Below are 26,462 nucleotides of genomic sequence, written 5' to 3'. Positions count from 1 at the left end.
TTCCCCGATCCTGTGCATGTAGATGCGGGTCCATTACAAACATTGCGATCCGTGTGTTCGAATCCACTCCCACTGAGGCACGTGTATAGCCATATCCAGTTCCGATTCTATTCTAAAAATAGGCCTATATATATTCAATTATATTTATTTGAGTTAAATATAACTCCGTATAGTCAAGAATATTTCACTATAACTGATACCGCGTATTTCACAAGTAAGAGGAAAGCGATGTATGCACTTAAGAGGGCGCATATTTTACATGCAGAGAAAAAAAGCAGCGTTAAAATGTCTACATAACTTGGTCATTTTCTGCTTAGCCGAGAGCACATATTCAACATGCACGCAGAGAGAAAAACGATGTAGACTTGGGAATTCTTTGGTGGAGAGAACGTATTTCACATGCATGAAGACAGAAAAACGATGTAACAGTGTAGACTTGGGAATTCTCTGATCGAAAGACCATATACACTAATTATACACTTATATATGACGCATATATTATATATCTAATAACAACAATGCATTATTTCAGGCGAGAACAAAATGTCCATATAAAATGAGGTACATAATTATATTAAGTTTGTGGGGTAAAATCATCTGGAAATAAAACAGTTCAAATTGCATGCAGGAATTATTATAATTGCACACATATTGATCGAGAATAACAGTAAATTCTATACGTGGCCAATCTTGTTTTTGGATTATACTGCCTGTAAAGCGCAATGAATATTTGACATATAGGGGCCTCCGTGGCCTGCGGGGCTAGCAGCCCAGCGCAACACAGTGACCCACGAGACTCCCACGAATGCGGTATATGTGGGTTCAAGTCCATCTCATGCTGGCTTCCTCTCCGGCCGTAATTGGGTACCGGTAATCGCCAGCAACCTGTGGATGGTCCTCTCACCATAACGCTAGGCCGTCGTCGTATAAGTGAAACATTCTAGATTACGGCGTAAAAAATCAAATAAATAATTAAGAAAATATTTCACATGCGATGACAAAAAACATGAAACATGTAACATTAAGATCTCCACATTAAGTATACCCCACCCACCACTCCTTCTCTCGATTCCGTCGCCACTGAAATTCCTGCTGTTGGAAAAGTAATCCACTTGTATATATAGACGTGACTACGATCTGTCGACTATATACGTGCTGTACTATATCTCACTGCTTTACGGCGAAAATGTGGGAATATGTGTACGGTTTAATCCCAGGATACCGTCTCGCTTCATAATATACACAAAGCGGCTTATCTCTGGAAACGACTCTCAAGTTAAGCGATATTGTGCTTAAAGTAGGCTACCGCATGGTCATAATGCGAACAATTCGATCTACCGCGATGTGCAACATTCCCGCAAGAGTAGTTCCCCCTTAGGCCTAAAACGGCATGTTCTCCGCTAAAATGGACCTGTTAAGAGTATCATTTACTGTTTTGGGGTTTAATTAGTACAAAGTCGTGTGTGGTAGGCAATGTCAGGCAAGTTAGCACTCTTGAAACAGTTGTTTTTGCGCTGGAGTCCAAATTTACCCCTTTTATGCTCTGCCCATTTTTGGAAGTTTTACTTTTGAATCATCTTCTGCACACGACCCGCTATTTCACGAAAACGTCCCAGTGCGCATGTGCATCCATGCTTTCCGTTCGGAAGTGGCGAGAGGGCGTAACAAACGTTTTGGTTTTGTTTCTCGTCCCATAACCAACGGAAACTTGTCGTTTGCGGAATTGTTTGTTAATTTATGAGTGCTGCCAACCTCCGGTAAAAGGTATGCTAACTCCAGGATCAAGTATGATCCGATTTTGACTCTTTGTATGGTCGGAGATCATCAAAAGCTGATCGGTAGTGGTTTCCGATGCTGGTCGATTTACCGACCGGTGACTAACTCGCTGAACTTTGTTGTGATAACTTTTTCCGGGTGAAGACAGTAGACATATTTAGTTTGTGTCTGCATACAATTTCGCATAAAATCGATTGAACGAAATTGTTTTCCAGCAGAACTGCTTAAAGAGATCTCCGTAAATTCAAAGGCAGGCGAATGTGTGATGCCCCCTCCCATTTTTGACTCTCCAATAAACTCCCCCCCCCCCCCATCCCCTACCACGGCCTTTGCTTAGATCTCCACTTACCAGCCACACCCTTTCGGCCCCCCAACCCGTGATACCCTGTGTTTTCTCATGTTCAGCTTTACCCCACAGTTTTCTCTCTTCGTTGTCCCTTCATTTGAGAGGCTTTCTGACTTATCAGTTCAGGATTAACTGTAGGCTACTATTCCGCTTTGGGTCGTTATGACAGCTAAGCTTATTGTCATCGTCAGACAAAGAACATATTAATGTTGTGCCCCCTTTTCATAAAGGCCATTTATCACTGCTAAATATACCCCCTCTCCCACCAAACTCACACTTCCCTTTTCTACCTTACAACTGGTTGACAGCTGTAAAATATTTTATTGGATAAAACACCAGTCATTCAAATCAGTTAACAAGAGCTTTATCGGCAGGGCGCGGAATTATCCCTCGGTGAATTCATGACTATATTCAAACTCATGAGTATATTCAAAGTGTAAACTTCAAATTCAGTTGTAAGTGTTCAATAACCAAAGTGCCAAAGCATTATTGTTGTTGCCACTGATGAGCTTTTGTACAAAGGAAAAAATATTGTTGCAACTTTAATTAATGACATTGATACATTCTGATTGTTGCTCATTATTTCAGTATGTACGTGGCTTGAAATAAACAGATGGCATGACAATGATTTTGTTGGAGACCACTTGTCTTTCACCAATATTGTGTGCATATCTGTACGTGACCTGTTGGAAAGTTTATCAGTAACTTGCTCAGGGTTGGTTGTTTATCCTAGGCACTCCGGTTTCCACCGCCCAATAAACTGACTGCCATTATACAGGTAAAAAATTGTATATTGTGACTTGACAACAAATCAAATCAGACATATAAAAAAATGATTTAACCTTTTTCAGATGTCGAAGTTTATGCGACAAAGTAAGTACCGCCACGTTTTCGGGCAGGCCTTGAAGAGAGACCAGTGTTTTGATGGTATCAGGGTGACTAAGATCGGCTGGGAATCAACATACTGCTCAGTGAACCCCAAATATGTGGCTGTCATTGTGGAGGCTGCTGGAGGTGGAGCATTCCTTGTGCTCAACATTAACAAGGTGAGTGACAGGCTGTTGTTGTGTCGAAAATATATAAGGCAATATTCCTCGCAATTTAAGCTTTTATAGGGTATGCTGTAAAATGGGCACCTATAAAGGAGTATCGAAATATCCTTGTTTCCTTGTTTTTGACCCTGGATGCATTTATAAAATAAAGATTTTATGGACTGGCTTCCTGATCACCAGCTCAACTAAAACATTCTGTAGGCGTAGAAAAGAGCAAAAGACCAAACTGTGTATCAGGTGCCAAATCAGTGAACACATAGTTCAGCTTATTGGCCTTATTCAGACTTTGTGAGATTTTCTACACAGTTTACACAATCCGCCTGCACAGTTTACACAATCCACCTGCACAGTTTACACAATCCGCCTGCACAGTTTTGAAGCCTGTGCAGTTTAGGATTCTGATTTTGTGATTTGTCACAATTAATCTCTTTTTATCACCTGGTATGTTAAAAAAGCCAAACCGAAAATCACCCCCTTTTTGAAAGAGAATTTGCAGAACTACTGTCCATATTTATATGTGAAAACAAAATTATGCTTGGGTCGGTTGTTGACTGAAATTGTTGATATCTGCTTATAGCAGAGTATAAACAGTTGAGGGATGGTCAGCTAATGAACACACCATTTAACTTTGCATTAATAATTATTCATTTTATCTGTTATTACCTGTACAAACGTATATTTCCTGTTAACCTACATGTGGGGACCTGGGGGTATATACAACTTGCATGTCTATACATATTCATTTTTATGCACAAGATTGACATTGCTAGATGTGTACATTTTGCTCGGCAGTGATATAAAACATGCAGGTGTATATTGTAGGATGATTGTAATAATCATGTGCGTGTTATCTCAACGTGTTCATACAGATTGTGTAATCGTGTTCAACTGATTCAATTTCCTCGTATTTTTTTTTTTTTTTTTAACAAAGTACAAGTATATTTCTTCATTGTTCAAGTACATGTTGTTTAAATGTTTAGAAACTCTTAAGTGTATTTCATGAGTTTCATCAGGCGCCATACATGTACAGGGTATGTTTTTTATATGTGTATGTCCTCTGGCCGTTACCCAGATTTTTTATGTTTTGTAATTCTGACCTCTAGTACATTAGCGAAACATACTTATACATTTAAGAATTCTGGCTGCCGTCGTATAAGTGAAATATTCTTGAGTACGGCATACAACAATTAAATAAAATAAATAATAAATAATAAATAAATAAATATACATTTAAGACCTAGGGGCCTCCGTGGCTCAGTTGGTTAGCACGCTAGCACAGCGTAATGACCCAGGAGTCTCTTACCAATGCAGTCACTGTGAGTTCAAGTCCAGCTCAGGTTGGCTTCCTCTCCGGCTGTATGTCTGAAGGTCTGCCAGCAACCTGCGGATGGTTGTGGGTTTCCCCGGTCTCTGCCCGGTTTCCTCCCACCATAATGCTGGCCGCCATTGTATAAGTGAAATATTCTTGAGTATGGCTCAAAACGCCAATCAAATAAATATAAACGGATAAATAAAAATAATAATAAATAAATATAAAATGTATACCATGCATGTCAGGTGCTAATATCAGTGGTGGAATATTACATCCATGTTATGTAATAAAAGCCATATCGTCAGAAGTTAAATAATATGTATAAACCGCTTATGTGTATACCGGATTAAACAAACCTTAGAAAGCACTTGCATATCTGGTTACATATATGTCACAGGGATATCTTTTGCCATTTGTTGTGTATGTCTTTGTGTTGTTTTTTGGAAGAATTGACTGTTTGGGAAAAAAGGGACAGCGACATGTCCTGGAACACCTCAGGCGCAAACGAAGACATAATCTGACAGCGCCTATGAGTAAACGCCTGTTAAGTTTTGATTCCATCCAGAAACCTGTTTTAATCATTTTACTAATACAGCTAATATGAGTGCGAGAGTTTAGGGTTCGCACAGCTAACATGAAATCTTAAACTTCAGTTAAATTCTCTGTTAGGTCAGGCATCTAGCTGCTTTTCAAGGGTAGACTTCTCCCGAGAAAGGTATTCTTTGCCTTCTGTAAGCGAAAAGCTGTTATGTTGTTTTGATTCCCTCAGAAACCTATTTTAGCCGTTTTAATACTGCTACATGTATAACAACAAAAAAAGCTGTGTGTACAGTTTTTTGACCGCACTGTATGTGAGTAGAGTGAGGCAGCATGTCTGTGGTGTAGGAGTGTTGTTACTTTAGCATTGGAGGCTTGTATACAAACACAATAGGCACATCTGAAGTCAGGCCAAGCTTGGCTATTTCCGGCACCAATCTTCTGGCATTAACAACAACAAAGCCGTCTGAGGCCTCTATATATATGTACACACATGTATATATATATACATGTACACATGTTCTTCAGCATGTCCCAGCAGGTTTGTGGTACAGAGTTTTCAGTAAGGGATCAACACCACACAAATACATGAACTTATCTCAGAACTAAGGCATGGTGACTGATGAAATCTGTTTTGATCATGCGACATGCTTTAATGTATGTAATACAGGATGACTGGGTTTAAAATTTGGGAACTGAGAAAGTCTACATTTTCGTGTATGAGTTTATTATTGGACAATGGAAATATCAATTGTAACCTATAAAGGAAATACATTGTGCACAGTTGTAGCTCATAACTACAGCTGGAGCATCCATATAAACAATGGAGAAAAATTGTTTTTACCCAAGGCCTGACATGTCAATAAAGTCTCCAGGAACAGTGAAAACAGGGAATCTACAAATTCCTTGTCCAATGCTGGGTTTGAACCTGAACCTCATGTGTCTTTATATAGTGATTGAAAGGAAAGCACCATAACCATTCAGCCACAGCTCATGGCTTTCTGAGCAGGCTGATTATCAATTTTAGTACACTGTACATCATACAGGTATATACAACATCGTCTGTGAGCCTGATGGTTGTGCATGTATGTACTTTATGAGCTCTTTTACATTTTTACACCTTCCGGCTCATGGGATTTTAACCAGAAACACAATCATATATTTATTTCTGCTGGTAGTGTTAATATACAGGGCTTTATTGACATAACATTAGTTACACGTACGTATGTCACTCATAGCTGAAATAGTCAGATTTTGCATCAGTTTGATAAACATGACACAAAGGATCCAGTTATAGGTCAGGGACATTTGATATATTTGATTTGTGTATTACGCCGTACTCAAGAATAAATCACTCATACCACAGCGGCCAGCATTATGGTGGGAGGAAAGCAGGCAGAGCCCAGGGGAAGCCCACAACCATCTGCATCTTTCTGGCAGACCTTCCCACGTAAGGCTAGAGAGGAAGCCAGCATGAGCTGGACTTGAACTCAAAGCGACTGCACTGGTGTGAGGCTCCTGGGTCATTATGCTAGCGTAGTGGAGACATTTCACAGGTGTTGAATAATAGAATGCCGTGCATGTACACTGTATATATGTACATGTAAAAGGGGTGTATTGTATGCACTCCACATGTTGAACAGCCCTATTTCAATTTGCCTTAACAATACATATACATGTAGCTTCACATCACATGTGAATGGAAACAGAAAACATAATACTGTATGCTAATTTACGGGCACTTTTCATTGCAAGACCAGGCAGCCTGGATTATGGGACTGCCACAGTGTACACTCCAGAAGGTTTTGGGCATTAGACAGAACAATAACTACAACCAGCAAACACATGTGTATGCAGACATTATATACTTGTATTTATTTATTTATTTATTTATTTGATAAGAGTTTAAAATCTTACGAAAGAATTTTTGATACACACACTCAGACAGTGGCAGGCGGGTTTATACGTTGAGGAAACACAAATGCCCAAAGAAACAACCAACTTCTGACTGACAAAGCCACAGTGGAAGCAGCAAGACCTGGGTTTGAACATGCAGCTTCAGTGTTTATTAAAGGACCTGATACTCTAGTTGCAGTGCCAGAGGCGACAAAATCAGGTTAAAAATTTTGTTGTTGTTGTTGTTTTCCATGAGGGAAAGACATCGGAAAATAATTTTTGTGTGGTGAGTATTTGGGACCACCTCTTGGGATATATTGTCTTTGCATACTAAGGTTCTAAATGAGGATGTAATGCCTGTTTAATAAATATTATATATGCTAGAATTTGATCATATCAGTTAAAACATTTATAATTTCAACATATTCAGAAGTATTATAATTAAGATAAAGTTCATGTCTTTGGACATAAACAGCACATTTACATTGATATAACATTATTAGACATGCATCTCTGCCTTTTTTAGAACAACATAATATAAAGGCAATATATATCAAGAGTTGGTCCCAAATACCCACCCTACAAAAATATTTTCAAATACCCCTTTTTCCTGAAAGAAAAAATTGAACTTTTCATGCTGAGCATTGCATTAGTTTTATGTTTTTTTTTCTCCTTTGAACAAAAGTCTTTCATATGAAACTACATTAAGATGTTTATCCATGAAAGTTATTCATGTTCTTATCAGAAACTATATTTTCCTCCCCCACACCCCTTTTCTTTCTCCTCCTCCTCCCTGTCTATGATTCTGTTGTATTTTTACCTTCCTTAAAAAGGTGAGTTTGTAACATATTTGTAATTGTACGTGCAAAATAGTGTGGCTTTTTTAAGGTAAAATTACATTCTAGACATTTGCAGATTTAAACTGGAAAATGGTGTGTAAGAGTTGTCTTTTTGCTTGACCAGTCAAGGGAGGAATGCTGTCACTGTTTGTGTGAAGTTTAAAGTACATGTCTGTATACATATATGGTAGTGACACCAGTACAGGGAAGTATATTGATCAAGTCCGTGAAGTATACATGACGCACTGCAGGTATTCATGTTCCCCACACGACATAGAAGCATTATGTACATGTATGCTTAGCTGGGGGCCTGCGTGGCTCGGTCAGCTAGCACACTAACGCAGCGTAATGACCCAGAAGCCTCTTACCAAAGAGGTCGCTGTGAGTTCAAGTCCAGCTCATGCTGGCTTCTTCTCTGGCCGTGCGTGGGAAGGTCTGTCAGCAACCTGCGGATGGTCATGGGTTCCCCCCGGGTCCTGCCCGGTTTCCTCCCACCATAATGCTGGCCACAGTTGTATAAGTGAAATATTCTTGAGTACGGCGTAAAACACCCATCAGATTAATGAATAAATAAATGGCCGTGCTCTTCCCGCAAGAAAATCTCAAAACATCTTGAGCCGACGCATACGCATAATATCAGATTATTGTGCTCATAGGATCTTTCATTTACTATATATAAAAATTTTTTCTAGATAAATTGGCCCTGCAGTATAGACTTTCAAAATAAGATTGTTCCCCTGCCTGCCAACTTTTTCTTCTTTCAAAAGACTATTTTTAAGAAAAATATTGCTCTCCGAATTGAGCAAATTATATCACAAAATGAGCAAATTATTCATGGATGGAAGGTTAGGTGGCGTACAGATTTGCTCTATTTCCTCAACCTTTTTGCACATGAAAGAGCAACTTATACACGTTTATAATTTGATTATGATAATTATTATATTGTAATTTGAAAACTACATAGGTTAGATTGGCCAGGGGCAGGGGTTCACAAATAGTATAATTTTATCATTCTACACAGAATAATGCCATCGGAATACCATCTAATTATTTTCCCTATATTTCCAATGGCGGGCCTTGGTTCTAGCACAGTGCAGTAACTCAAGAACCTTTTGCTGTGAGTTAGTCTGGACAGCTCCTCTCTCAGCGTATGTGAGAAAGTCTGCCAAACAACCTGCGGAAAGCATATTAAGTGAAAGGTTGTTGAGTACAGTGCGAAACACCAATCAAATAAATGAATTTCTAGTGTTTATTTCATGACAACAAGGCAACCCCACTTCCCCCATATCCCCCTGGCTAATCCTGTGACTGCCTTTCATTTTTCAGCCTGGACGTATTGACATGAACGCCCCCAAAGTCGCTGGACACACCCAAGCAGTGCTTGACATCGCTTGGAGCCCTTTCAACGACGACATCATCGCCAGCAGCTCTGAGGACTGTCACGTCAAAATCTGGGAAATCCCTGAAGGTGGCTTGGTGACAAACTTGGAGGAACCGGTCGCCGATTTGTTCGGACATGAGCGTAAAGTTGGAATTGTCACATGGCACCCAACAGCAGAGAATGTGCTACTCAGTGGAGGTAAGAATTGCCTGTCGAGTCGCCAAGCACGGCGCAATGACCCGGGAGCCTCTCACCAATGCGGTCGCTGTGAGTTCGAGTCCAGCTCATGCTGGCTTCTTCTGCAGCCTTACATGTGAAGGTCTGTCAGCAACCTGCGAATGGTCATGGGTTTCCCTTGGGTTCTGCCCAGTTCCTCCTGCCACAATGCTGGCTGCTGTCATATAAGTGAAATATTCTTGAGTACAAAGTAAAACAGCAATTAAACAAATACATAAATAAAATCACTTTGGCTTAAAATGATATTGGCTTAAAAAAACATCCGGTTGAGGTTCCAAAAAAAATTGTTGTGGATATTTCCAGGGTTTGACAGTCATGTTATTGTCATTATTCACTCAGTCATGAAGGGACTATCTTGACATTCCAAAAATGGTGTCGTCGTTTCAGGGTTTGACAGTCATTGTTATTGCCGTTATTCACTGAGCCATGACGGGAGTATCTTTAGGCTTCGAAATTGTTGTTGATGTGTTAGGGTTTGACAGTCATATTATTGACGTTATTCACTCAGACATGACGGGAGTATTGTGAAGCTCTGAAAGTGCTGTTGTTGTTTCAGGGTTTGACAATCATTCTATTGTTGTTATACACTCAGTCATGAAGGGACTATCTTGACATCCCGAAATTGGTGTCGTCGTTTCAGGGTTTAACAGTCATGTTATTGCCGTTATTCACTCAGCCATGACGGGAGTATTGTGAAGCTCTGAAATTGCTGTTGTTGTTTCAGGGTTTGACAATCATTCTATTGTTGTTATTCACTCAATCATGAAGGGAGTATCTTGACATTCCAAAATTGGTGTCGTCGTTTCAGGGTTCGACAGTCATGTTATTGCTGTTATTCACTCAGGCATGACGCTCTGAAATTGCTGATGTTGTTTCAGGGTTTGACAATTTGCTATTGTTGTTATTCACTCAATCATGAAGGGACTATCTTGACATTCAGAAATTGGTGTCGTCGTTTCAGGGTTCGACAGTCATGTTATTGCTGTTATTCACTCAGCCATGACGGGAATATTGTGAAGCTCTGAAATTGCTGATGTTGTTTCAGGGTTTGACAATTTGCTATTGTTGTTATTCACTCAATCATGAAGGGACAATCTTGCCATTCCGAAATTTGTGTTGTTGTTTCAGGGTTTGACAATCATGTTATTGCCGTTATTCACTCGGTCATGACAGAGTATCTTGACACATTCCGAAATGGTTGTTACATGTACATGTATTGTTTCAGGTTTTGACAATCGTGTCATCGTGTGGGACGTGGGAGAGGAGGAGCCTTTGGTAGAAGTTAACCTTGCTGACGTCATCCTCTCCGCCTCCTGGAGTTATGACGGGAGCCGATTCGTCACCTCAACCAAAGACAAGAAATTCCGAGTCATAGATGCGAGAAAAGGAGAAGTTATTCAGGTCAGTAGATATTTTAAATGCTGAGTTGACAAAGCTGTACCACCTGGTAATTGTCATATCATAGTTATCGGAGGGTGGGGGGTGTAACCAGAAATGAGACATGGGGGAAGTAATTAAAGTTAAAGTTAAATCTATGTAATGTTCCAAGCAAACAGATATTAAATTCTCCGAGTTGGCGTACATTTCTGCATGTGTCATGGACCCAGATTGAGCACTACGTGATTTTCCAGAAATCCCGAAATTTTTAGGGTTCATTGTGTATTAATAATGATTATGTCATTGTTTTTCTTCCTCTCCGGCCGTACGTGGGAAGGTCTGACAGCAACCTGCGGATGGTCGTGGGTTTCTGCCGGGCTCTGCCCGGTTTCCTCCCACCATAATGCTGGCCACCGTCGTATAAGTGAAATATTCTTGAGTACGGCGTAAAACACCAATCAAATAAATAAATAAGTAAATGTTATTGTTATTTGTCCTACTTTAAAGGGACAGTATTCATAAAATAAGTACATAATTATTATAACATAGAAAAGCAGTCCCGAATAAGGCTGATGAGAAATTCATATCTTTCATCAGGCTTGATTAAGCATTGTAAAATGTTCTCTACTTTTGCTTTTTTGACAGGAAGGTGACGGTCATAAAGGGTCCAAACCCAGCCAGGTGCATTACCTCAAAAATGGCCAAATTTTCAGCACAGGTTTCTCGAGGATGAGTGAAAGACAATACGCCCTCTGGAGTGATGTAAGTACTTGTTGTCATATCGCGTCTCCCAGTAGTGCCCCACCAAATTACCTCCCTTTAGGTAACTCTCCTGTATAGCATGGTCAGGTTGTGCTAGGACCTTTGAAAATGGTCAGGGTTAAATTTCGAAGGTAGGCCATGGTAAGTTGCATGTTCAGAATCAAGATGAGTTTGGTCGTACGACAGGGTTCCCTGGGCACACAATCCCGGAAAATGATAAAGGCTCATTTAGGGTTTGCTTAACGGTTCTTGAATTCTGACGATGCATTGGCTAATGTTGAATTAAGTTATTGTGGGCTGTTGATTAGATATAAGAGATATTATTATGCTACAGCCGTGAACAAAGGCAATTACATGTGGTCAGTCAATTCTTGTTTGGATATTAAAGTGGCACTCAGGTCAGAATACAGATTGCATAGAAATATTACAATGATATGAAAGAAATCCTACAGAGTAAGCCTAACACTATGTTGCAGTAGATTCCTTGAAAAACAAAATCCTCGGCTGTGTCCTTAAAATTTTCCTGACGTGACATGATTATGACGTGATTATATTTCCTGTATGAGGTCGAATCAGGCAGATGTGACATTGAGTAAGGCATTGAGTAAAGCAGGAGCGTTTGAAAGGGCAGCGTAATTTGTGGATACTCATCAGCGATTGATGATGCCAAGTGTTCGTGGGCCACGTCACACCAGGCAAAGTGAAAGGGACAGAAATATTTTGTTTCCGTATAATCTGATGAAACGTACAATATTGGTTTTAATTCACCACAATATTTTCACAATTTAGGAAAGCAATTCAGACTATCCCAGTCTTTATCAATTCACCTTGCTTTTAAGACACAGATGTTTTGACACCAAAGTAGCTCTTTAAAGATAAATGTAATAGTCTTGAAAAGGTCTTGACTTTCAAGTTAAGAAAATAGTGACTATCCTGAAGTGAACTGAAAGAAATGGTGAATTAAACAGACCTTGCCTGGAAAAGCATAATGGTAAAAATTCTGATTTCGCTAAAATAACACCTCTTCAGCATCATTCAGGTTTTGGTTGTAGAGAAATTAAACCATGTAACCAATTTTCACGGGAAGGTCTGTCAGCAACCTGTGGAAGGTCGTGGTTTTCCCCCGTGTTAACTTTCCCCCAGTTTTCTCCCACCATAATGCAGGCCACCATCGTATAAGTGAAATATTCTTGAGGTATCGTGTGTAAGTCCAGTTAAATAAATAAATAAATAGTTTTGCAGTGTAATTGTTTGTACGCAGAAAGCTAGTGTCTACCTTGCAAGTCAAAGATAAATTACACATGTATTTCTGACATGTGAGTTCCTGAGTTTCCTAGGTTGTATTTGTTTTTTTTTCTTGCACTTTATTAAATGACTTTAGAGCTCGGACACATCAGCTGTTCTGTTTTCCAGGAAGATTTATCAAAACCATTGACGATGGAAGAAATAGACAACAGCAATGGGGTGATGTTTCCATTTTATGATGCAGATTCTAGTATGGTATACCTATGTGGAAAGGTAAGTAGAATTCACTAATAGTGCTTTTGGTGATTTCTGTTTGCCTGCTTATTTCAGAACAAGAGGACAATGTAAAAATTAAAATTTTCCTCTCAATTTTTGACAGCGAGGATTTGACATGAAGGGCTGCTTTTAAATTGCACTTAAGGTAATGTTCCAGCTATTAAATTGTTCGGTTGTTCGGAGTAGAGCAGTAACAGGCCTTTGAGTAGGTGTGTGATTATAAGACATTTTTCAAATTACCAGGAGTGTGATTATCCAACCTAAATCCATTATCCCCTGACGTTTGATTTTGTTTAGCACACCCAGACTTTGTTTCTTCAGTATGTGGGAGCGTCAAATTCAAAGACCTGCATTAACACTGATCAGTTAAATAAACAAATATACAGGTGATAAAAACCTGCGTCTCTTTAATTGCAGGGTGACAGTATAATTCGGTTTTACGAAATAACAGACGAGGCGCCATACGTTCACTACTTGAGCTTGTTCCAGTCAAACACTCCTCAACGAGGCATCGGCTGGATGCCTAAGCGAGGACTCAACGTTAACAATAATGAGATTGCAAGGTAACTATAAAGAGACGTCCACATGTGTGGGCGGGAGGTACATGTGTGGGCGGGAGGTACATGTGTGGGTGGGAGTTACATGTGTGGGCAGGAGTTACATGTGTGGGCGGGAGGTACATGTGTGGGCGGGAGGCACGTGTGGGAGGGAGGCACATGTGTGGGAGGGAGGCACATGTGTGGGCGGGAGGTACATGTGTGGGCGGGAGGTACATGTGTGCGGGAGGTACATGTGTGGGCGGGAGGTACATGTGTGGGCGGGAGGCACGTGTGGGAGGGAGGCACATGTGTGGGCGGGAGGTACATGTGTGGGCGGGAGGTACGTGTGTGGGTGGGAGGTACGTGTGTGGGCGGGAGGTACATGTGTGGGCGGGAGGTACATGTGTGGGTGGGAGTTACATGTGTGGGCGGGAGGTACATGTGTGGGCGGGAGGTACATGTGTGGGAGAGAGGTACATGTGTGCGAGGGAGGTACATGTATTATATGTCAGCTTGATATGTTTCAACAAAGAAAGAGAAACTTTAAAAATGATCATAAATGCCTGGTCACAAGCTTTGAAGCATGTTAGATTTCAAAAATGCACCCAATAATCAGAAACAAGAAAATCCCTATCCCCAAAAAGAGGAAGATGAACAGTGTTGTCCACCCATGGAGATGCTTGTCTCTGGAAGAAGAAAAAATATGGAATGAGTAGAAATTTTGAGTTTCAGGTGTGAAAGTCAGATATTGATAGCTGAGTTTAGAACCCTTCCTGGTCTGACCATGTCATCATGTACATGTGTAAAATTGGTAGAATATTGCATTTTGTGGCTTTCCTTTTCTCTGCTGCGGTCAAGGGTAACAATGGATGGATCCAACACCTCCGATGTCCCACTACCTGTCTGGTGACTACATGACTTTTCATTCCATTCCCAGTTGTGATGTCATGACATCACAGAAAGATTAAACATTTGTAACCAATATGTGGGACATCCCTGCGACCTATTAACAACAATACTGCTTATGATTGGTCAATTACGTGTTCTAGATTGACAGTTCGGACAGGTCAATAAGCAGTCATCAGTGCTTGTGACGATGCTCAGGTGGCCATACATGAATGTCTTCAGAGATTACTTGCCTTCTGTCGAGAAGAAGTCCTGGAAAAGGTCGTCATTTACTTACCAAAAGATGGTGGTTTACAAAGGGCACTCCTGTTTCTTACATGCATAAAACTGATTGTTTTTAGTATAACAAGTATAACAAATATTCTATTTTCTTGGATTTCCAGGTTTTTCAAGCTTCATAATAATGGGCTATGTGAGATTATACCCTTCACAGTGCCGAGAAAGGTAAGCTGTCACAACGTCTACAGATGTACTACCCTATTTCTTCTAATTTTTGGGACACCTTGTCTAATCATTTTAGCAAATATATATGTAATTGTAGCAAGAATGTTGAGCTTCTTGTATCTCACTCATTTAGACCATCTAATGAGCAACATACTCCTATCTTTTCCAAAAGGCTTGTAAAGAAATGTAATATGCTACTTTTAACACTGAATTTTCGACACCTGGTCTGCTCATTTTAGTGGATGTACATGTAATTCTAGCAGGAATATTGAGTTTGTTTTTTGTGATTCGGTGAAATCTCATTAAAATAATAAAGTATGACACTTTTAGAAAGCTTGAGTGTCCTGCTTTTGACTGATATATGTTTCAGCCAGGTGCTATTTTGTACTTTTAAAGAGTTCGTGGAAGCTGTTTATTGTATTTAAGTAGGGCCAGGATTTTTATATTATCTCTGAATTGATTGAAAAAGGCAAAATGCTTTCAAACTAAGGTAACATGATTGAAATCTGTCTTAAAGCTAGTTCTGCAACTAGGTTATGCCTCTTTAACCCTGAAACTTATTAGCCATAATACTGAGGTCCCACCTAAAAACACACCTTTTAAACCGAAGAGTTACCTCATGGGAGGTAATTCAGTGCAGTCCTTATTAAAATAAGGATTGAGGGATGTTTTGTGTTTTTAGCTACAACAAGCAGGACTATCTGTTGGTAGTTCCTTCAAATATTTGCATCCTATCTTTTAACACTTAAATTTATTTACTCACAGAGCATTCATTCACTTCAATTTAAGCATACAATTATTATTATAATGATGCTAAATTGATTCGTTTGTTTAAACTTAAAGGTGCAAGCTTCATAATACTGGGCAGTATTTTTCTCTACACCCCTCAGAATGTTTGAATGTACTGTATTGGTTGAAGAGGCAGTTGAAAAGCTTGAAGAAATAGAACTATATTAAAGAGACATAAGTGCAGGATGACATATATGTTTAATTGGATATTACAGCTATTGTGAATTTGCACTTGTTTTTAATGTGGAACTCCACGATAACAGTTGTTAGGTTATTCACGAGTGGGTTTTCTCTTTCTCTTCTGTCTGCAGTCGGAGTTGTTTCAGGATGACTTGTACCCAGACACACGAGGTGACACGCCTGCCATGTCGGCGCAGGAGTGGTTCTCTGGGATGAACAAGGAACCCGAGATGGTGAGCATAATCGTCAAAACTGCCAGTAGTTATTTATTTATTTATTTATGTGAGTGGTGTTTCATGCCGTACTTAAGAATATATCACTTTTACAACGGCGGCCAGCATTATGGTGGGAGGAAACGGGGGAACACCCACAACCATCTGCATGTTGTTGACAGACAACATCTCACATACGGCCAGTGGTGGGAGGAAACCATTTTGGGGGAAACCCACAATCATCTGTAGGTTGCTGACAGACCTTCCCATGTATAGCGGGAGTGGTGGGAGAAAACCGGACCTGGGGGAAACCCTCAGCCTCAGCTCTAAGTTAAGAAGTTTGTCATCCATGTAAAATAGCAGCATCATCAACATTAGATAGCACTATCACCAGGGTTTGCACAAGTTTTTTTGTTTTTTTTTTTTCATCATGTGCAAGATTCAAGAGTCTTGATTTTTTGGGGGTTTATTTTGGCTACTCTTGAAAAATCTGGAATTAATGAGAATCAACACACACAAAAAAGCTTGGATTTACAAAGGTCCGTCAGATTGTTCAGGACTTTGCCAGCAAAACTACCTTGTGTTTGTTAATTCATTTATTACATGTACATTTACATGTGCAACGGGAGCAGCTTTTCAGTCTTATACTAGCAGTATCTAGTGGGAATTTCCCTTTAGCTCAGGTGGTAGAGCACTGTACTCTGGCTGCTGAGACCTGAGTTCAAATCCTGGTATGACCTATGTAGTGAAATCCTTCAACCATTACCGATACTTGGTAATTTCACCAGATAAAACTGGATATCACAGTTCATAAATGACAGAAATATTCAGAATTTGACAAATGCATTAGTTAAATTTCTAATGTTCATATATCGTGCCTGATTTTTTTTTTTTTTTTTTTTTTGCCTGTTTTCAGATCTCCCTTAAAGAAGGTTTCAAATCAAAAACAAAAGAAAAATTTCAGTCTCATCGAAAGTCAAATGTGAAAGACCGAGTCCAAAGCAAAAGGTTTTCTTCGACAACTTCCGCAAATAGTCAGGGCGATGCAAAGCCAGCTGCGGCCCCTCCTGCAGCAGCCGCACCAGCTTTACCACCGGTAAGTCATCTGTTCTCATAATATGTTTGTGGGTATGGTCAGGGTAAACAACGGGGTGTCGGAAAGGCAGCAGCAAGGGTGGATTCTGCACAAAAGGCTCTGACAACAGTCAAATTCTCAGACTTTCTGATAGATACTTGATTCAGAATATCTGAAGCCCACATCTTAACATGATTACGACTAAAAATGTATGGCTAAAAATGTAGCAGCTTCTTCAACCATTGAAAAGAGCAGAAAGATGCCCATTTGCTTGTAAGTAACTCTGAGTTCCAAGTCCAGCTCATGCTGTCTTCCTTTCTGGCCATACGTTGTTTCCCACAGGCCCTGTCTGGTTTCCTCCCACCGTAATGCTGGCAGCCGTCATATAAGTGAAATACTCTGACTAGGGCATAAAACACCAATCAAATCAAATAAATAAAGCCAGTGACTCTGCCTTAATACTATAAATGACGTAGTTGTTCCCCTTGGTACATTTAGGTGGCTGGTCAAGCACTAAAATTGGTTACATGTTCGATCTTGGAATTCATAATATTCATGATAACCTTGTAAGTTTTCCTTTAAACTCATGTAATTATTAAAATTTCCTGTTTGGAAAATTTCAACTTGTGTTCAGAACTGTGCAGCATAAACCTGTTGGGCTTAATAAAATAGGTTTTGATTTGTTTATGGGTGGTGAATTTTGTGATGGGAGTTGGGATGGTAGAATAACATCACTAATGTTAACCTCTATCATTAGTCCTATTGCATGAAAAACTTACGATGAAAACAACATTCAGAAATTTCTCAAGTGAAAAAAAAAAAAGTAGAAAAACGCCGAGCAGTACTTTTTCAAATGCAATTATGCACCTCAAGGCTGTAGAATAATTCTTCTGCGAATTTGCACTGTTTTTCACCACTTTTTCACCACAAATGCACTATTCAATAATCTGTCCACAATTTCTAATATTTCACTTTGCTTAGTTACACCTGGTGGGCTAGTATGCCATTTACGAAGGGAGATAACCCTATATCTCTATAAAAAGATTCATCATGATTCATGATGGCAAGAAGTTTTATGCCTTTTGAGAAATCTTGTAGCCTTCAGTTGTATATAATGTATATGCATACTCTATGAACAAATATAACTTAACAGTTTGTATTTACACGGAATGCCGTAGTGGGAATTGTATTGTTACCATTCTAACAGGGGGACGGTGGTTTTAATACAGTGTTGAGTGTTTTCACTGTCTTTTTAATGTAGTGTTCTTTCTTAGAGATGAGTAAGACTCTCAGTATAAGTACCAATATATATAGTGTTTTGGTGTAATTATTATTAATTTTAATTTAGTTGTACCTTTTAAGCTGTGTATTAATTTCTGTTTACACCTGAATGCCTCGTTTACTTTGCAGCAGTTAGTTAATAGTTTTATATATTAATGTATGAAAATTTTTTTGTTTTCTCCACTTTTACGGAAAACTTTGAATGACAATTAAGTTTGGGTTGTTGGTTTATAATTTTCTCAACCAGATTCAAAATGGTTTCACCCCTGTAGGCTTTATTTTTTGTCTTTGTTTACATCAATTTTCTTCTCATTTTTGATGATAATGATCAGCCTGTGATAGGTCTTCATTTTTCTTCTTTTTTTTTTTTTTTGGCTTGACATTTTCTCCTCTCTTACCTCACAGGGCTTCGACCCACAGGCAATAGTTGATGATTTACGAAAGCTCAAACTAATTGTGAAAGCCCATGAAAGGCGTATAAAGACGCTGGAAGAAAAACTGGGCCCATTATGAAGGGCTGAGTTCCGAGGAAGAAGCCATAGAGCAAGTCTAAAACTGCCTGTAATTATCCAATCAGGTGCCGGTGTCTCTCTGCATGGGTTTTAACTGCCTTGAACTAGATTCTCTAGGATTTGGTTTGCATGATAGGTGTTTATACTGTGTACTAGTGCTTTTGCTTTCACTTTTAGTTTTGGTCAGCACTTCACAATCTGGATGAGGGTGTTGCATGTTTTTGCATTGCACAATTTGGATTGGCAGCTTTTTTTTATCGTGTTGGTGGTTTACCCATTTTGAGTGTTTTATATTTTAAAAAAAATTTTTTTTTAAATCCTTCTGTGTCTTTTTTAATTTGTGTTTGGGCTTTACAAACTGAAACCTGTCTTTTAGTGTCAACTCAAAGCTGTCAGGTACACCTACAGTTCATTGGGCAGCTTAACCCGCTTTTCCATTGTTTTTGTTACATGCATCACAATTCATGAATATTCCAGCTGATATCCATGAATATTCAAGCACATATTACATGAATATTCATGGAGATTCTACATCACTTGTAATTCATGACTTGGCAAAACTGAGGCCCTGTTTGTTGAAAATTGCATCAAGACTTACCGGCAGATTAAACTTAAATCTTCAGTTATTTATATGACCCAAAAGTAATTTTGTCTGCATAGGAACTGAAACTCCTGCTGTTATCCTTTCACTGCATATGCTATTGAGTGCATAAAGTGCTAAATGTAAAATATGACCAGTATTAGCTAATACACTTTGGAACAACTGGGTCCAGATGTTCATTTCATTGAAATATCAATTTGGTGACCTGTCATGTGTGAAGCAATTAGACTGCATACAGCATTGATTGATTCAAATGGTTTTAGGGGTTCGGTTGAAACGGTTCTTTTCTGCGCTGTAGAGCGTCTGGCAATTTTCTATTCATTACATTCTTTGTTTCATCTATTAGACTATAATAAAACATTTCCTTGTAACTTTTTTGCACATGAAGGAGCAACTTTCAGTGCAATTTATTCACATTTTTAATTTGTTTTTGGAGACAAAAGTACATTGATTGGTTTAGCCAATTTGAGAGCTTCAAGAAACATGTAATTTTTTCAGTCTTCCCCCGAATATTGCCTTCAGAATATGCTTGAATAGACGTCTTGCGGATATGCAATATTTGTTCAAATCCAGGTCCTCACTCCTCTGCTGGTTTGCGGTAGGAAAGTTGTCAAGTATCTGTCTCTTCTGCCAGTTTGCAATAGGAGATTTGTCAGGTATCTGTCTCTTCTGCTGGTTTGCAGTAGGAGATTTGTCAGGTATTTGTCTCTTCTGCCAGTTTGCAATAGGAGATTTGCCAGGTATTTGTCTCTTCTGCTGGTTTGCAATAGGAGATTTGTCAGGTATTTGTCTCTTCTGCTGGTTTGCAGTAGGAGATTTGTCAGGTATTTGTCTCTTCTGCCAGTTTGCAATAGGAGATTTGCCAGTTATCTGTCTCTGCTGGTTTGCAAGGAGATTTGTCACCGTTTCTGCACCGACCATTATTGCATTGCATGTGTGCACACCCATGTATAATCAATTTGAATGAATATAATTATTCATTCATTGCTGGCAAGGTACTGGTCACGTAAGGTTTGTACCAATCTACCATTAATAACAGAATACAGTTGCTCTTACCTTGCTAACTACCTTGACAACAGCAGGTACATTCTTGCAAGCTACAGCGGCCCGTTGGTTGTAATCTTATCTATAATGAACACGACTAGGGATTCCTTACAGTATCATTAAGATAGGCATATAAACCTAGAAGAGTACTTCATGTGAAGGCTTAATACAGTATGAATTTCAGCAGTCATTAATTCAGTGGTTCATTCCTATCAGCTGCCACTGGAACAATGGTTCAGTCCTACTTTTTATTAGCTGCCAAGGGAACAGTGGCTCATTCCTTATTGGGTTCACTGAAAACAGTGGCTCATTCCTTATTGGGTTCACTGAAAACAGTGGCTCATTCCTTATTGGGTTCACTGAAAACAGTAGCTTATTCCATATTGGGGTGAGTGAGAACAGTGGCTCATTCCTTATCGGGGCGATTGAGAACAGTGACTTATTCCTTTTCGGTGTGAGTGAAAACAGTGGCTCATTCCTTATTGGGGTGAGTGAAAACATTGGCTCATTCCTTATTGGGTTCACTGAAAACAGTGGCTCATCCTTATTGGGTTCACTGAAAACAGTGGCTCATTCCTTATTGGGTTCACTGAAAACAGTGGCTCATTCCTTATTGGGTTCACTGAAAACAGTGGCTCATTCCTCATTGGGTTCACTGAAAACAGTAGCTTATTCCATAATGGGATGAGTGAAAACAGTGGCTCATTCCTTTTCGGGGTGAGTGAAAACAGTGGCTCATTCCTTATTGGGGTGAGTGAAAAGAGTGGCTCATTTCTTATCGGGTTGGGTGAAAACATTGGCTCATTCCTTATTGGGGTGATTGAAACAGTGGCTCATTTCTTATTTGGGTCAATGAAAACAGTGGCTCATTCCTTATTAGGGTCAATGAAAACAGTGGCTCATTCCTTATTACAGTCAGTGAACACAGTGGCTCATTCCTTACCGGGGTGAGTGAAAACAGTGGCTCATTCGTTATTGAGGTGAGTTAACACTGTGGCTCATTTCTTATTTGGGTCAATGAAAACGGCTCATTTCTAATAACGGTCAGTGAACACAGTGGCTCATTCCTTATTACGGTCAGTGAAAACAGTGGCTCATTCCTTATTACGGTCAGTGAAAACAGTGGCTCAATCCTACTTTGTATTAATTCCATGAAAACAGTAGCTCATTCCTTATTATGTTCAGTGAAATTTGTGACTCATTTCTTTTTAGGGTCAGTGAAAACTGCAGCTCATGTCTTATTCTACGTCAATGGGGACAGTTGCTCATTCCTTATTAGGGTCAGTGATAACAGTGGCTCAATCCTACTTTGCATTAGCTACCATAAAACATGGCTTATTTTTTATTAGGGTCAGTGAAAACAGTGGCTCATTCCTTACCAGGCTCAGTGAATATAAGCCCATTCCTTATCATTCACAATAACAGCAATTTTGTCCACTCAGCTATCATAAAGCCAGCGACGCATTCCTTGTCGGCTACAGTGATCACAGTGGCCCATATCTTCCATTCAGCCCGGATCACTCTGGGTTAAGGGTCATTCACCAGCAAATATGCACTGTACTGTAGGTTCATCTATATCATGAGTGCACATTGCTATGTCCATCATCATTGGTAGACTTGGGTATTAGCTGTATGTTCTCTGCTGAGGCCTGTACCGTAAAATGATCTGAAGTGTTGACATTAACAGCATTTAAGGCATTATTGAAATGAATGGATATTAAATAATTTTGCAGGGTGGGGTCGCTAAAGCGTTTTCATCCCAGCCCGTCAAACCGTGTCCAGTAAGGTTGCAGTGAGACAAATTGTCAAAATATTGATACTTTTTCTTGTGTCCATGATATATCAAGCTTAATCTCAACATCCTGTGTGTGTCTTTGTTGCTAAAACCCCCTTTCTAACTGCACATTTTAATAGTAACTTGTGGTTTTGTATCATTAGTTGCTAGACATGGCAAATTAACCCATCAATTGGATGAGCACCTTTTTTTTTATTGTGTGGTTTGCACAAGAGTGTCTTTATAACAGTCATGTGTTGTTGTTGTTGTTGCTATATTCAGGTTTGCCAGAGTATGGCATACTAATTACTTTCGATTTGCATATGTAAAATTAATGAGTTTAGGACAGAAGAGTTCACCTCAGATACACATTTACATTGATAATGTAAGCAAATAATACAGAATTGCAATATTTTCCTTCTAGTGGCAAAGCACTGAGATTTGCTAATTTTGTAAAGTGTGCAACATGCTTTTAACTAATATTGCATATCTAGTGTGCCAGAAATCGTGTCAGCACCATTGTAGTTGGGTGTGTGCCAAGCACCACATGCTTTCTGCAAGTGACCAGACTCCTGAGGTCTTAGTTTTGGTCAAGACCACAAATGGCATGTTTTTTGCCTTGAATTAAATTATAAAAATAAAATTAAACCGATGTCTTCTGAAGCTGTTGGTAAAAAGTTTGCGTAAGACAGCCATGACACTTGACTTCATGTCTTCAGGGCATCTAATGTTTTGCTGTTATCAGCTGAAATTCTGGAGGAGTCCATTCCACTCTTTATTCTGAAAACCAGGACGTATCAAGATCGATGTAAAAACCTGTACATGTGTTAAGCCTGTTACCATGGAAACTTGAATAATTGAGCCCTTTTAATAGTGACGCAGTCATTGAGCCTGGATATAGTACTTAAAAGTCGCAGTAATACAGCTTTAATTTAGGCTACTTAGAATAACCAACTCATGAGCCAGAAATAACTTACAGTGTATATTTATCTATTAAGAGTACTGAGTTAAGCTATGTATGACAGGAAGGTCATGTTAATATAATTATGTTTCCTTACACGTATGCCTTACGTGAGTGGGCTATGAGCGAATTGTGTGCACATAGATTAACACACAGTGTATTCTGCTGAACAAATGAATTAAAATATAGCCTTTTGATAGCGCGGAAGCTAATTTGTTTATGCCATTATACATGAAGGCTACCTTGTATACATATGTAGAATGGGTAACAGTTTTACAGTGTACTAGTGCATCGTATTTATCTTGCTGTACATGAAAGTGAGTAGTTTTATTCAGTTCTATCAGAAATACAGTTTAAATTCAACACTTTTGGGTTACGTAGTTACATGAAAACAATTCTGATAAAACAATGAATTTTTCTTGAAGGGAACTATTTAATTTGACAGCATTTGTATATTTAAGTCATATACATGTAGGCCGTTTAGTTTGTCGAGAATGAATAAATACTTTTGAACTAAATTTGATTTTCTCACATTTTACAAGTATACTTCCTGTTGACTTCGAACTTCTTCACATGACTTGTGATTACATCATGCTATGTATGATTGAAGACCAATCTTCTTCAGAAAATCAGTGGTATTACTGTGTTGTTGTTGTTGTGTTCGCTTAGGCAACCAAGAGTGCTCTGCCGGAGGGGTTCGAACCCAAAGAAGTTCTTGACGAATTGAGGAAACTGCGAGAAACTGTGAAGAAACAGGACCGAATCATCCAGGATATGGAATCGAGGCTGACAGCCTTGGAAGTACAGGAAGAGGTTCTGGAGGAGGGGGATGAGAATGAGGACGGAGAACATGTATGATCACCATCGCTGGACCCTTCCCCCTCTCGACACCCTCATCTAAAAGGCTTTTTCTGAATGGGCTCTATCTTAAATTCATGTGATAAACTAAAAAAAAGGCGTTGCATACAAATGATGATTTGTATTTCGTATTTGTAACACTGGATCTTCCCTTCGGTAGATGTAGATTTTAGGTAGAGATGAGAAATGTGAAGACTTTTTGAAATTGCCCGTCTCGTAGTTTGACCAGTTTTCATGGTGTCCGAGAGGGCAAAGTCACCATGGACATATACCTGTATATTACCATATATAACTATACATACATATATATGTATATAAATATATAAATGATAAGATATGTTCAAGTGTAATGTTTTTTTAAAAAAGGGATGTTTTTTTGTAATACAACACCAATAGGATGCATAAATTTTTTTTAATTTGAAGCTTTTGCCAAAAAAAAAAAGTCAGTTTGCAGAGAATTTGCAGTAAATTGCAAAGACAGATATTGATGTATTTTTTGACAATTAATGCAGATTGCATTGATTACAATAATCAATAACCAAACCAAATGTAAATTGAATATATCAGAACACAGTTAACATCTTGCTAAAACTTGCTACATTGTTGCAAAACAGATGGTTTTAACACCCGGGTTTTTTTTTTTTTTTCATCACATCAAGGGGGCTGACTTGGGTTCCAAATTAGACTTGCATATCTTGACTTGACAGGATCATTTTTATATGCGGTGAATATCTCTACATAATAAATCATCATCATGTAACGGAAACTAACATTCTGATTATTGAATGTTAAATCTGCTTCGCGAATATAGTTTGTTTCCCGATCAATTGCTGGAGTACTTAGTACATTGAAGAATCAAGCTGAGCATGGCCTGTTACTTAAGCTCCGCTCTGTAAACTGCCATACTGGAGAACCATAGTGGTTGGCAAAGCTATCCACAGAGCATTTCTGAATAAAATATCAAGTAGCTCACATGTAATCAAGCTAACAATGAATAAACTTCAGCTTATATTCATACACGTATAATTGCATGTAATACTGGAACGGCAATTGGACTTTTAGCTTTATTTTGTCACATAATAAATGGTAATGTCAAGAGGTGAATAGCTATTTTTTTATATTGCAGTAATTAAAGGCTTGTGGCACTGCTGGTTTGATTTGAATGCTGTACAGTAGCTTACTCAGTTGCACTATTATGAGAAGTATATGCTAATTTTATGTATGTACTCGCAACAAGGTGCTGATTATTGTCCGGTCATTTTCATGAAATGTCTTTTTTTTTTTTCTTTTTAAATTGTTATTATTAGAATAGTGTGTATTTTTGTAGATTTCATCATTCCTTATTTCATAATGACAGTTTGAGATCTCTTATTAATAGGAGTTGGAAAATATTGGTAACATTTTTCCTTATTTTTTTTTTATTTTTTTTTTTTTACCTATAAAGGTAAATATACACATAAACAGGTATGCTGTTCGTTTAAGGGACCGTTTTATGTTTACCATGACAAATGTGTCCTACATGTAACAGTTGTGTGGGTTTCGTGCATTTGTCTAAAAAAGAAGAAAAAAAAAACTCAGTTTTCTTGAGTTCAAAATCTTTCAATTTGTGAACTCCTAGTTGACCGATTCAGGAAAGTCCTCACAAAGTTTCTGAAGTTATATCAAATAAATCTTGCACTTCCTTTATTGGTTGTGGGCATCATTAGCCTTTGTACTTTTTGGGGAATTTAAACTTTCTGTAATTTTCTGTGAAATTGCTTATTTGTTTACTGATGGGCAGCTTTTTTTATTTTATGAATGGAATGCTTTGCTGTTTGTTCCATCTTCTTGAGGGTACATGGTAAAGAAAGCATGCAGCATTGACTATAATAGGTGTGGTGTCTGCACACTGCTATTCATTTATACTTTTTCAAGTGCGAAAACACTTCGTTGAGTGATACAGATGAGAACTCTTTGCAAACTATAATCACCCTTTGCTCACAGGTTTTTTTTTTAGAACTAGTTACAGTAACCATAAAGTTCTTCAAAGATGAATTGAACTCAAAAATTGAACGGCCATTGTGTAATAACTTGGCAAACTGTGCTTTATATGAGGTTGTCATGGTAACATGATGCAAATCTTAGAAATTAGGTACAAATGCTGTAAATATTCATCCGGGGAGTTGAATTTTGTATAGTGAGACTCTTTATGTCTTTTTTTTTGTGTGTGTCTGTCACTGTTTTACACCTTGCATATACTCATTTAGTGCC

The 26,462-nt window shown here is 38.7% G+C and overlaps 1 protein-coding gene across 2 annotated transcripts; it reads left to right on the top strand.

Moving 5' to 3' along the window:
- The first annotated feature begins 1,651 nt into the window (after positions 1-1,651).
- LOC135476200 (coronin-1C-like) lies at positions 1,652-25,605 on the top strand. 2 transcript variants are annotated; one of them, XM_064756147.1, is made up of 12 exons: positions 1,652-1,764; positions 2,974-3,168; positions 9,085-9,337; positions 10,602-10,777; positions 11,399-11,515; positions 12,929-13,033; positions 13,454-13,599; positions 14,865-14,925; positions 16,026-16,127; positions 17,023-17,202; positions 18,868-19,023; positions 24,024-24,161. In XM_064756147.1, the coding sequence occupies exons 2-11, from the start codon at positions 2,974-2,976 to the stop codon at positions 18,973-18,975; spliced, it is 1,443 nt and encodes a 480-aa protein (XP_064612217.1). In that variant the 5' UTR covers positions 1,652-1,764; the 3' UTR covers positions 18,976-19,023; positions 24,024-24,161. The 2 variants fall into 2 exon arrangements, with proteins under 2 accessions (XP_064612217.1, XP_064612215.1); XM_064756145.1 differs by lacking the exon at positions 18,868-19,023 and having other exon boundaries at positions 24,024-25,605.
- The last annotated feature ends 857 nt before the right edge of the window (positions 25,606-26,462 follow it).

Source organism: Liolophura sinensis, chromosome 10 (genome assembly GCF_032854445.1).
Source record: "Liolophura sinensis isolate JHLJ2023 chromosome 10, CUHK_Ljap_v2, whole genome shotgun sequence".
NCBI lineage: Eukaryota > Metazoa > Mollusca > Polyplacophora > Chitonida > Chitonidae > Liolophura > Liolophura sinensis.
Note: the sequence above shows the minus strand (reverse complement) of the source record. Positions and strands in the feature narration are given on the sequence as shown.

Coding starts and splice junctions, on each gene's coding strand:
- LOC135476200 (XM_064756145.1), top strand. CDS start 2,974: ATGTCGAAGTTTATGCGACAAAGTAAGTACCGCCACGTTTTCGGGCAG. Junction 9,338..10,601: donor GAATGTGCTACTCAGTGGAG/GTAAGAATTGCC, acceptor GTATTGTTTCAG/GTTTTGACAATCGTGTCATC. Junction 11,516..12,928: donor AATACGCCCTCTGGAGTGAT/GTAAGTACTTGT, acceptor TCTGTTTTCCAG/GAAGATTTATCAAAACCATT.